Genomic DNA, 13053 nt, shown 5'->3' with positions numbered 1-13053 from the left:
ACGCGCCCGACTCCGCCTCGTGAACAGCTGACCTGGACGCGCCAGCGGCTGGAATCAGGCAGTGTCGCTGATTTTTCTGTGCCCGAGTTCAGAGACGCTCTCTGCCGTGACAGCGGGTGAGGGACTCGACCCGGCGGGGAGAGGCGGAGAATTCTACCGTGAACCGTGCGGACAAACTGCGGAGCGGAGAGCAGGAATCGCGCAGCAAAGCGGAGGTAAACACCTGTTAACACACCGAACTCTCTCGCTGTCTGGGACTTGCCAAATCAGTCTGAGATTCCCGGAACAGCGTCATCGCCAGGGTGAGGGGAGATTCCCAGGGTTACGGGAAAGGGGAGACTGGGAGGGGCGGTGGGAGTAGAGGGAGCGGGGTTGGGAGGGGAGGGGAGTGGGGGAGGGGAGCGGGACGGGACGAGGAGGGAGGTGGAATGGGAAGAAACGGGGAAAGTGAGGGAGAGTGAAGAAGGGGGCTGGAGTGAGGGGGAGACGGGGAAAGGAGGGGGAGCGGGGGAGGGAGGAAGAGGGGATTGGGATGGAGAGAGAGGGAGAGTGAAGAAGGGGGATGGACTGGGGGGAGACAGGGAAAGGAGGGGGGGGGGAAGAGAGGAAATAAGTGCAGTTCTTTTACCTGGCTCTCCCCCAGTGCACAGCGTATTCATCTGATCTGCACCAACAGTTTTCAAGGCAAACTTTTCACAGAATCTTGGTACATGTGACAATAATAAACTGGGCATCACCACTTTCAGGGACTGAGGACTCAGATCCTGAGGTCCCTCTGTCCATCAGTACACCTGTGGTGAAGCCACAGAGCATGGAAACAGGACACTCGGCCCAACTGGTCCATGCTGACCGTGGAATCCTGTTGCCTGTGTTTGGCCCATTACCCTCCTAGTCCTTCCCCTGTCGAAATTTCTCTTAACGTTTGCCACCTCAAACGCTGCCGCTAGTAAAAATCCCCGGCCATCTGGCTTTCTCCTGAATGTGATCACCTCTCTGCATCCTACCTGAATCGGACTTCCTCCGTGTGCCCCCCACCCCCCCCCCCCCCCGATACCTGCCTGGGAGCCCGTACTGCTGTGGAGAGGTGAATGTAGAACACTAGAATACAACAGCACAGTACAGGCCCTTCAGCTCTCGATGTTGTGTCGATCCATATATTCCTTAAAAATAAAGTACTAAACCCACACTACCCCATAATCCTCTATTTTTCTTTCATCCATGTGCCTGTCCACGTGGCTCTAATGTTTTAGCCTCCACCACCACCCCTAGCAAGTCATTCCAGGCACTCACAACCCTCTGTGTAAAAAAAAAACTTACCCTCAATGTCTCCCCTAAACTTCCCTCCCTTAGCTTTGTACATATGCCCTCTTGAGTTTGCTATTCGTGCCCTGGGAAACAGGTGCTGGCTGTTCACCCTATCTACACCTCTCATAATCTTGCGGACCCCTAGCAAGACCCCTCTCATCCTTCTACGCTCTAAAGAGAAAACTCCCAGCTCTGCTAACCTTGCCTCATAAGACTTGTTTTCCAATCCAGGCAACATCCTGGTAAATCTCCTCTGCACCCTCTCCATAACTTCCACATCCTTCCTATAATGAGGTGACCAGAATTGAACACAATACTCTAAGTGCGGTCTCACCAGAGATTTGTAGAGCTGAAACATGACCTCTCTACTCTTGAACTCAATCCCCCTGTTAATGAAGCCTAGCATCCCATAGGCCTTCTTAACTACCCTATCAACCTGTGCAGTGATCTTGAGGGATGTATGGATTTAAACCCCAAGGTCCCTTTGTTCATCTACACTCTTAACTAACTGACCATTAACCCTGTACTCAGTCTTCTGGTTTGTTCTTCCAAAATGCATCACCTCACACTTACCCGGATTGAACTCCACCTGCCACTTTTCTGCCCAGCTGTGCATCCTGTCTATATCCTCTTGTTACCTTCAACAACCTACAGCTCCATCCACAAATCCTCCAACCTTTGTGCCATCCACAAACTTTCTCACCCATCCTACCGCCTCTTCGTACAGGTCATTTATAAAAATCACGAAGAGCAGGGGTCCCAGGACAGATCCTTGCCTCGCTCCACTAGTCACTGACCTCCAGGCAGAATACTTTCCTTCCACTACTACCCTCTGCTTTCTTCCTGTCAGCCAATTTTTTATCCAAACAGCCAAGGTTCTACTAATCCCATGCCTCATGAGTTTCTGGATGAGTCTCTCGTGGGGGACCTTGTCAAATGCTTTGCTAAAGTCCATGCAGACCACATCTACCGCCCTACCCTCATCAATTTATTTTGCTACCTCTTCATAAAACTCAATCAGGCTCGTGAGGCACGACCTTCCCTTCAAAGCCATGTTGACTATCCTTGAGCAGACTGTACTCCTCCAAATGCTAGGAGATCCTATCCTTAAGAATCCTTTCCAATAGTTTGCAGACCACCGACGTAAGACTCACTGGTCCATAGTTCCCAAGATTCTCCCTATTACCTTTTTTAAACAAGGGAACTACATTTGCCAATCTCCAATCCTCCAGCACCTCCCCTGCAGCCAAAAAGAATTCAAAGATCATAGCTACTGTTCCAGTGATCTCTCCTCTCACTTCACACAGCAACCTGGAGTATATCACATCCGGCCCTGGGGACTTATCAATCTTGATGTTTTTGAGAAGATCCAACACTTCTTCCTTAATCTCCACATTGTCCAGCACACAGGCCTGTTCTAATTTGACCTCACCCTGATCAAGTTCCATTTCACTTGTGAATTCTGAAGCAAAGTATTCCTTTGGGATCTCCCTGACCTCCTCCGCCTCCAGGCACGTTGCCTTCTTTATCCTTTATCGTTCCTGTCATTCTTCTATTCTTCACATATGCATAGAACGCCTTGGGATGTTAATCCTACATGCCAAGGCCTTCTCATGCCCCCTTTGAGCTCTCCTCAGTCCCTCCATAAGTTCCTTAATCCTACATGCCAAGGCCTTCTCATGCCCCCTTCAAGCTCTCCTCAGTCCCTCCTTAAGCTCCTTCCTGGCTATCCTATATTTCTCATGAGCCCCTCCTACTTTCTGCTTCTTATATCTAACATATGCTTCCTTCTTACTCTTGATGAGTTGCCTCACGTGTTTTGTCAGCCCCGTTTCCCTTTTCCTACCATTTTTCCCTTCCTCAGTGGGACAAACCTATCCTGAACCCAGCACAAGTGGTCCCTAAACTTCCTCCACATTACTTCTGTGCTTTCACACTTGAACATCTGTTTCCAATTTACTCTCGCCAGTTCCTGCCTCACCCCTTCAAAGTTGGCCTTTCTCCAGTTAAGCACTTTCCCATTTTGTCTGTATTTATCCGTTTCCATAAGTAAGCTGAAGCTAAGGGAGTTGTGGTCACTCTCACCAAAATGCTCCCCCACCAAGAGGTCTGTCAGCTGACCAGGTTCATTAACCAGAACGAGAACCAGTATGGCCTCTCCTCTCGTCGGCCGGTCCACATAGTGTGTCAGGAATCCTTCTTGAACACACCTGACAAATTCAGCCCCATCTATCCCCCTTGCAGTCAGTAGGTGCCAGTCAATATGAGGGAAGTTGAAATCACCCATAACTACAACCCTGTATTTCCTGCACCATTCTGAAATCTGCCTGCTTATCTGCTCCTCGGTGTCCCGAGGGCAATTTGGGAACCTATAGACTACTCCCAGCACAGTGACTGATCCCTTCCTATTTCTAACTTCCACCCAGACTGACTCTGTGGACACTCCCTCTGCAGCGTTCTCCCTTTCTACAGCCGTGGTTCTATCCCAGACCAGTAATGCTACTTCCCACCACCCCACCTTTCTACCTCCCATCCTATTCCTTTTAAAACACCTGAACCCCAGGACCTGCATCAGCCAATCCTGCCCTTCCTCCACCCAAGTTTCAGTAACGGCCACAACATCGTAGTTCCACGTACTGATCCATGCTTTAAGTTCATCCCCTTTATTCCTAATACTCCTAGTGTTGAAATAGACACATTTCAACCCCTCTGACTGGCTACCTTTATGTTTCATTCCCAGCCTGTCCTTCCTCACCAACTCAGAACTCTCAGCATCATGCCCTTGTCCTTCTACCCTAATCTCTGCACTCACATTCTGATTCCCACCCCCTGCCAAACTAGTTTAAACCCTCCCCAACAGCTCTAGCAAACCTACCCGCCAGGATATTGGTCCCTTTCCAGTTCAGCCCGTCCGTTTTGTACAGGTCAGACCTTCCCCAGGAGAGATCCCAATGATCCAGAAATCTGAACCCCTGCCCCCTGCACCAACTCTTCAGCCACACATTCATCTGCCATAACTTCCTGTTCCTACCCTCTCTGTCTCGTGGCACAGGCAGCAATCCCGAGATCACCACCCTTGAGGTCCTGCTTTTTAACTTTCCTAACTCCCTATATTCCTTCTTCAGGACCTCATCCCTACTCCTATCTATGTCTTTGGTCCCCACGTGGACCACGACATCTGGTTGCTCACCCTCTCTCCTGAGAATACCGAGAACGCGATCCGAGATATCGTGGACCCTGGCATCAGGGAGGCAACAGACCATCCGGGATTCTCGATCTCTCTCACAGATCCTCTTATCTGTCCCCCAACTATCGAATCCTCTATCACTACTGCTCTCCTCTTTTCCCTCCTTCCCTTCTGAGCTGAGGGTCCAGTCTCGGCGCCAGAGATGCGACCACTGCAACTTGTCCCTGGTAGGTCATCCCCACCGACAGTATCCAAAACGGTATACTTATTGTTGATGGGAATGGCCACAGGGGTGCTCTGCTCTTCCTGTCTATTCCCCTTCCCTCTCCTGTCTCCTGACTTTTATTGGTGACTGTCTCCCTGAAACTCTGCTCTATTACTGCCTCTGCCTCCTGAATGATCTGAAGTTCATCCAGCTCCAGCTCCAGTTCCATATAACCATATAACAATCACAGCACGGAAACAGGCCATCTCGGCCCTCCTAGTCCGTGCCGAACTCTTAATCCCACCTAGTCCCACCTACCCGCACTCAGCCCATAACCCTCCACTCCTTTCCTGTCCATATACCTATCCAATTATACCTTAAATGACACAACTGAACTGGCCTCTACTATTTCTACAGGAAGCTCATTCCACACAGCTATCACTCTCTGAGTAAAGAAATACCCCCTCGTGTTTCCCTTAAACTTCTGCCCCCTAACTCTCAAATCATGTCCTCTAGTTTGAATCTCCCCTACTCTCAATGGAAACAGCCTATTCACGTCAACTCTATCTATCCCTCTCAAAATTTTAAATACCTCGATCAAATCCCCCCTCAACCTTCTACGCTCCAATGAATAGAGACCTAACTTGCTCAACCTTTCTCTGTAACTTAAGTGCTGAAACCCAGGTAACATCCTAGTAAATCGATTTGACAGGAACTGCAGCTGGATGCACCTTTTGCAGGTGTAGTCATCAGAGACAATTGTGTTGTTCCTGACTTCCCACATCCTACAATTGGAGCACTTAACTGCCCTATCTACTGCCTCCATTACCAACTCCTGTTAATTAAATTAATCAAATAAACTTACCCGGCCTGACCTCACTGGGAGCAAGCTCATCTTCTGCCGCTGCTCGCCGAAGCCTCTCGAGCCAAAGCCTCAACGCTCCACTCCTTCACCAGCCCACTCACTGGCCGCTCTGCTTGAACTACCCCTTTTTTATTTGTTTGAGCTTTTCAATTTTCAATTGTCCAATCATTTGCTCTCTGCTGAGTCTGAGCTACTCAAATCTGATTTGCCCAATCAGCTGCCTTCCGCTGGGAATCTGTGGAACGTGTTGCCACAAAGGGCAGCGGAGGCTGTCACTGCACGTATTAAAGGCAGCTAGTGTTGGCTCTTGATTAGTTAAGGTCATGGGGAGAGTGGGTATGAGTCAAATCAAATCTCTCTTGTTCAAATGATGGGGTACACTAGACTCGACAGGCCGAATGGCCCACTTCTGCTCCTATGCAGAACAGTTGCAGAGAAGGTGCAAGATCATAATGAGGTCAAGAGTCCAAAGTCTATCTTATACGAGTGGACCATTCAATAGTCTAATAACAGTGGGGTGGAAGCTGTGTTTGAACTTGGTGGTGCATACCTGGCTTTTGTATCTTCGGCTAGATGGAGAGTATGTCCGGGGTGAGTCCAGTTTGACACCTTGTATTCCATCTGGTTAGCCGCCAACCTGAAAGCATGAGCTTCACCTTTTCACACCTATGGTGATGAAATGCTTTGAGAGGTTGGTCGTGGCTAGAATGAACCACTGCCTCAGCAAGGGCCTGGACCCTCTGCAATTTGCCTGTCACCATAGAGGGCCGACGGCAGACACAATCTCAATGGCTGTTCGTAGGGCCTTAGATCACCTGGACAATGCAAACACCTATGTTAGGATGCTGTTCATTGACAATAGACCTGTGTTTTACACCATCATTCCCACAGTCCTGATTGATAAGCTACAGAAACTGGGCCTCTGCAATTCCTCTGCAATTGGATCCTCCACTTCCAAACTGGAAGACCACAATATCTCCTCCTCACTGACAATCCACACTGGTGCCCCTCAGGGGTGTGTGCTTGGCCCACTGCTCTACTCCAGCTGTACCCGTGACTGTGTGGCTAGTACAGCTCAAACGCCACCCATAAGTTTGCTGATGATACGACCATTGTGGGTAGAATCTCAGGTGGTGACGAGAGGGCGTACAGGAGTGAGATATACCAGCTAGTGGAGTGGCGTCGCAACAACAACCTGTCACTCAACATCAGTAAGACGAAAGAGCTGATTGTGGACTTCGGGAAGGGTAACACGAGGGAACACATACCAATCCTCGCAGAGGGGTCAGAAGTGGAGAGAGTGAACAGCTCCTGGTGTCAAGATCTGAGGATCTAACCTGGTCCCAACATATTGACACAGCTATAAAGAAGGCAAGACAATGGATATATTTCATTAGAAGAGATTTGGTTTGTCGCCTAAAACACCTGAAGACTTCTGCAGATGTCCCATGGAGAGCATTCTGACAGGCGGCATCGGGGTCTGGTGTGGGGGGGGGGTGGCGACGTACAGAACCGAGAGAAGCCTCAGGAAGGTGTAAAATTAGTCAGCTCCATCTAGGGTTCAAGCCTCCACATCAAAGACATCTGCAAGGAGAGGAGTCTCAGGAAGGCGGCATCTACTATTAACGACCCCAATCACGCAGGACATGCCCTCTTCTCGTTAACATCGGGTAGGAGGTAGATGAGCCTGAAGCACACGCTCAGAGATTCAGCAACAGCTTCTTCCCCTCTGCCATCCGATTCATTGAACTCCTGACCACTACACCGCCCCCCCACACGCACACACACACGCACACGATTTCTGCTTTGCACCATTTTTAGTCTATTTAATAATTCAATATACATATAGACTTAGTTTAATTGATATCCTTATTTAGTTTTTCTATATTATTATGTATTGCATTGAACTGCTGTTGCTGCTAACAAATTTCACGACACATGCCGGTGATAATAAGCCAGAGTCTGATTCATGACAACTTGTGCGGGCGGCCGAGTGTCTACGCGAACTTGCCGTAAACACCCGAATCAAAAGCTGGGGATGAAACAGACGGTTCATCTGCTGAGGACTGGATCTGTGGCAGTCGAGTCTCGTGACCCGGGTTTGTACAACGACACCAGGAATGACCTGTGGGGGTCTATTTGACTTGCATAAGCTATAAATCACAATAGTGTATAGAGAAAAGGTTTCCACCCACATATATTGTGGTCCCTCTTGCCCTGATGCTCCCCATAAATGGGCATTCCTCACACACACCCAGCATCAGCAGCTCTGGTGCACGGCTTGAGATTTGTGCTGGGGCAGGCTCAGAGTGAAATGGCATTGTCTGCTGGGGGTGGAGTGCGGTGGCCGGTGGGTTGGGATTGATGTGGGGGAAGGGGACGGAGAAATCCTGGGCCACACACAACACTCATATCTTTGTTTGCATTTCAGCCACACAATGGTCAGACACTGCGGACTCGTGACAGCCCAGAACACCCCAGGTGAGCAGTCAGCCACGTTTAACACAGTTCCCTTTGACTAGGAGGGAATTTGCCTGTTGAGTCCATGTTGGTTCACGCAATCCCATTCCCTGACTGGATTCAGGAATGGGAATGGGAGAGGGCCACTTGGATTGTGGACACGGGAGTGAATGGGAAGTGGTGGGGTCCATTGGGATTGTGTACAGTGGGAGTGAATGGGAAGGGGTGGGGTCCATTGGGATTGTGGACGGTGGGAGTGAATGGGAAGGGGTGGGGTCCATTGGGATTGTGGACGGTGGGAGTGAATGGGAAGGGGTGGGGTCCATTGGGATTGTGGACGGTGGGAGTGAATGGGAAGGGGTGGGGTCCATTGGGGTTGTGTACAGTGGGAGTGAATGGGAAGGGGTGGGGTCCATTGGGGTTGTGTACAGTGGGAGTGAATGGGAAGGGGTGGGGTCCATTGGGGTTGTGGACGGTGGGAGTGAATGGGAAGGGATGGGGTCCATTGGGGTTGTGGACGGTGGGAGTGAATGGGAAAGGGTGAGGTCCATTGGGATTGTGTACGGTGGGAGTGAATGGGAAGGGGTGGGGACTATTGGGGTTGTGTACAGTGGGAGTGAATGGGAAGGGGTGGGGTCCATTGGGGTTGTGGACGGTGGGAGTGAATGGGAAGGGATGGGGTCCATTGGGATTGTGTACGGTGGGAGTGAATGGGAAGGGGTGGGGACTATTCGGATTGTGGACGGTGGGAGTGAATGGGAACGGGTGTGTCTCCATTGGGATTTCCAATGGTGGTTTCTACACCCTCCCCCTCACCTTGTTATTCCCCCGTCCCGACCCAGTTCCTCTGAAGAAGATCTCGGTGCGAGTGGAGGTGAAGGGGTTTGTGGCCGATGTGTCTGCAGACCTGGAGTACAGGAATGAGGAGGCTGCTCCCCTGGAGGCCGTGTTCACATTCCCTGTGGACAGCGATTCTGCCGTCTACAACTTCCAAGCGACGGTGGACGGGAAGACGATCGTGGCCGAGATAAAGGACCGGGAACAGGTGGGAGTTGGGTGGGTGGGAAAGGGTACATAGACCACTTAATCATCTAAAAGAATCTAATTCTAAGTCGACAGGACAAATTATCTTTCGACATCTCAGTCGGAGTCAGACTCCCCCGGGATGGGGATCAAGGTCTGTAAAGACTGATGTGGGATTGCGATTCCAGCGTGGTGATCCCTGGATTGTGCGGTGGGAGATGATCTTTTGGTGCGGATAAGAGGGGTGGGGTTCTGAATTGGAGCTGTGTGTTTTGATCTGCGGTGGTGACGAGCTGGGAGATCTGTCCCAAGTTAAGGTCTTTGAGCCAGAGCTGGGACCTTCTATCTTGAAGTACTGACTCGGGAACTCAGATGAGATCCTGGGATATCAGATAAATGTTACCGGACACAGGGATCTTGGGATCTGGGACCAGACTGCATGCTGGGGGGGGGGGGGTGGGGAGGAGGCAGATCTGGTAACCAGGCTCCTCTGCTCTCTGCCCCAACCTGCCCACACCCCTCCCCTCCAGGCTCAGGACGCCTACGACGACGCCATCTCCTCCGGCCAGGAGGCCTTCCTGCTCGAGGAGGACAGCAGTAGCAGTGACATCTTCACCTGCAGGGTGGGCAACCTGCCCCCAGGCTGTGCGGTCACCGTCTCCTTCAGCCTGGCCCAGGAACTGCCCCTTGAGGCTGATGGTGCCGTCCGCTTCACTCTGCCCGCTGTCCTAAACCCCCGGTACTCCCCTGCAGGTAAGTTCCTGGTCCCAAAGAGAGGGTCACCCACCGATGCTGCCCTGCAGTAGGAGAGAGTCAGACACAGGGTGAGGCTCCCTCCACACCATCCCGTAACACACTCCCTGTGACAGGGTCAGGCTCCCTCCACACCGTCCCGTCACACACTCCCAGGGACAGGGTCAGACACAGGGTGAGGCTCCCTCCACACCGTCCCGTCACACACTCCCAGGGACAGGGTCAGACACAGGGTGAGGCTCCCTCCACACCGTCCCGTCACACACTCCCAGGGACAGAGTCAGACACAGGGTGATGCTCCCTCCACACCGTCCCGTAACACATACCCAGGGACAGGGTCAGACACCGGGTGAGGCTCCCTCCACACCGTCCCGTAACACAATCCCGGGGACAGGGTCAAACACAGGGTGAGGCTCCCTCCACACCGTCCCGTCACACACTCCCAGGGATAGGGTCAGACACAGGGTGAGGCTCCCCCCCCACACCGTCCCATCACACACTCCCAGGGACAAGGTCAGACACAGGGTGAGGCTCCCACAACACCGTCCCGTCACACACCCCCAGGGACAGGGTCAGACACAGGGTGAGGCTCCCTCCACACCGTCCCGTCACACACTCCCAGGGACAGGGTCAGACACAGGGTGAGGCTCCCTCCACACCGTCCCGTCACACACTCCCAGGGACAGGGTCAGACACAGGGTGAGGCTCCCTCCACACCGTCCCGTCACACACTCCCAGGGACAGGGTCAGACACAGGGTGAGGCTCACTCCACACCGTCCCGTCACACACTCCCAGGGACAGGGCCAGACACAGGGTGATGCTCCCTCCACACCGTCACGTAACACATACCCAGGGTCAGGGTCAGACACCGGGTGAGGCTCCCTCCACACCGTCCCGTAACACAATCCCGGGGACAGGGTCAGACACAGGGTGAGGCTCCCTCCACACCGTCCCGTCACACACTCCCAGGGATAGGGTCAGACACAGGGTGAGGCTCCCCCCCCACACCGTCCCATCACACACTCCCAGGGACAAGGTCAGACACAGGGTGAGGCACCCTCCACACCGTCCCGTCACATACTCACAGGGACAGGGTCAGACACAGGGTGAGGCTCCCACAACACCGTCCCGTCACACACTCCCAGGGACAGGGTCAGACACAGGGTGAGGCTCCCTCCACACCGTCCCGTCACACACTCCCAGGGACAGGGTCAGACACAGGGTGAGGCTCCCTCCACACCGTCCCGTCACACACTCCCAGGGACAGGGTCAGTCTCCCCCGTTCAGTGCACTTGAATCTAACCAAACCACCTCCAACTCTCCCAGGCACCCAGGGTCCCTGTATAACACAGGCCAGTGCCCCCACGGACAAGCCACTCTACACTTTGGAGCTGGAGGCTCATTTCCACAGCCCACATGGGATCTCCCGGATCCAATCCAATTGCCAAGTGACACCCGTGGAATTCCTCAATCCCGACAAGACGTCAGCCAAGGTAAGGAAAGCTGTTTCACACCAATAACCATCAGTGGGACAGTGGTCTTGTGGAGGGGAAGTGGCAATAAAGTAACAATTCAAGTGGACAGACGGAAATCAGATACACTGACCGGTGTCCCTCGGGGATATCTGTACACTGACCGGTGTCCCACAGTCCCTCTCCCTCAGGGGGATATCTGTACACTGACCGGTGTCCCACAGTCCCTCTCCCTCAGGAGGATATCTGTACACTGACCGGTGTCCCACAGTCCCTCTCCCTCAGGGGGATATCTGTACACTGACCGGTGTCTCTCAGTCCCTCTCCCTCAGGAGGATATCTGTACACTGACCGGTGTGCCTCAGTCCCTCTCCCTCTGGGGATATCTGTACACTGACCGGTGTCCCACAGTCCCTCTCCCTCAGGGGGATATCTGTACACTGACCGGTGTCCCTCAGTCCCTCTCCCTCAGGGGGATATCTGTACACTGACCGGTGTCTCTCAGTCTCTCTTCCTCAGGGGGATATCTGTACACTGACCGATGCCCCTCAGTCCCTCTCCCTCAGGGGGATATCTGTACACTGACCGGCGTGCCTCAGTCCCTCTCCCTCAGTGGGATATCTGTACACTGACCGGTGTCCCTCAGTCCCTCTCCCTCAGGAGGATATCTGTACACTGACCGATGCCCCTCAGTCCCTCTCCCTCAGGGGGATATCTGTACACTGACCGGTGTCCCTCAGTCCCTCTCCCTCAGGGGGATATCTGTACACTGACCGGCGTGCCTCAGTCCCTCTCCCTCAGTGGGATATCTGTACACTGACCGGTGTCCCTCAGTCCCTCTCCCTCAGGGGGATATCTGTACACTGACCGGTGTCCCTCAGTCCGTCTCCCTGAAGGGGAGTTTCTGGTGACTCTCTCCCCTCCTGTTCTGCTCTGTGTTCTGACCCTGTGTTGTGACCCCATTTCCAGCTCTCCCTGGTGAAGGGTCACGGCTTCGACAGGGACGTCGAGCTCTTGATGTTCTCCCAGAAGGTCCATGAACCGAGCGCCATCCTCGAGGCAGGGCCGGGGTCTGCTGCTCCAGGTGGGGGCTTCTCTGGGAAGGGGAATGTGCCCCATCTTTGTGGGGGGGCTGTTGGAGTAGGGTTGTATGGGGTGAGAGGGGAGTGGGAATGTGTGGGATGGGGCTGGAAGGGTGGGTGGGAAGTGAGAGAGGGGTGTGAAATGCAGGGTGGGGATGGGAGGTGTCCGGATGGGTCCTGTGCTCCTAGATAACCAGCGCTGTGTGTGTGATTTGGGAAGAGTCCCCTCCTCCCCCTGAAACGCTCCTCTTGCCCCAACACAGGGACCCTGATGGCCGACCCCACTGTCATGGTGAATCTCTTCCCCCGGTTTCCCGAGGATCTCCAGGACGTGCCGACAGGCGAGTTCATTTTCCTCATGGATAGGTCGGGCAGCATGGGAATGTCGATGTCTCACGGAAACTCCAGGTCCCGGATCCAGTGTGCCAAGGTAAATCCGGCCCAGGATGCAGAGGGAATCACTCGTGCGGGCCTATGGGACGGAGGGTCTGTTTCGATTTTCCGGCCGGGATGTGGAGTTGTGGGAATGCCCGGGAGAGTCTTCAGGACTGACAAGTTCTGTTCTCCCCCCACAGGACACGATGCTCCTGCTCCTCAAGAGCCTTCCCATGGGATGTTTCTTCAACATTTACGGATTTGGGAGCCACTTCACCTCGTTCTTCCCGTAAGTGGGAACTTTCATCCTGGGGCCGGGAACTTG

At 53.1% G+C, this 13053-nt stretch overlaps 1 protein-coding gene across 14 annotated transcripts in view; it reads left to right on the top strand.

Annotated features, from left to right (window-relative positions):
* The first annotated feature begins 8 nt into the window (after positions 1-8).
* LOC132381862 (von Willebrand factor A domain-containing protein 5A-like) overlaps positions 9-13053 on the top strand; it is a 41293-nt gene continuing 28248 nt past the window's right edge. For 9 of the 14 annotated variants that reach the window (XM_059951566.1, XM_059951562.1, XM_059951563.1 and 6 more), the window contains exons 1-8: positions 10-215; positions 7994-8043; positions 8865-9067; positions 9576-9798; positions 11126-11292; positions 12241-12355; positions 12617-12783; positions 12929-13017. In XM_059951566.1, coding sequence (XP_059807549.1) covers positions 8001-8043; positions 8865-9067; positions 9576-9798; positions 11126-11292; positions 12241-12355; positions 12617-12783; positions 12929-13017 — 1007 coding nt within the window. In that variant the 5' untranslated portion in view covers positions 10-215; positions 7994-8000. Of the gene's footprint in view, positions 216-280; positions 303-7993; positions 8044-8864; positions 9068-9575; positions 9799-11125; positions 11293-12240; positions 12356-12616; positions 12784-12928; positions 13018-13053 lie in introns of those variants that run through there. The other 5 variants (XM_059951568.1, XM_059951567.1, XM_059951565.1 and 2 more) reach the window with 3 other exon arrangements.

Source organism: Hypanus sabinus, chromosome 26 (assembly GCF_030144855.1).
Source record: "Hypanus sabinus isolate sHypSab1 chromosome 26, sHypSab1.hap1, whole genome shotgun sequence".
NCBI lineage: Eukaryota > Metazoa > Chordata > Chondrichthyes > Myliobatiformes > Dasyatidae > Hypanus > Hypanus sabinus.
This window is presented reverse-complemented; position numbering and strand designations above follow the sequence as displayed.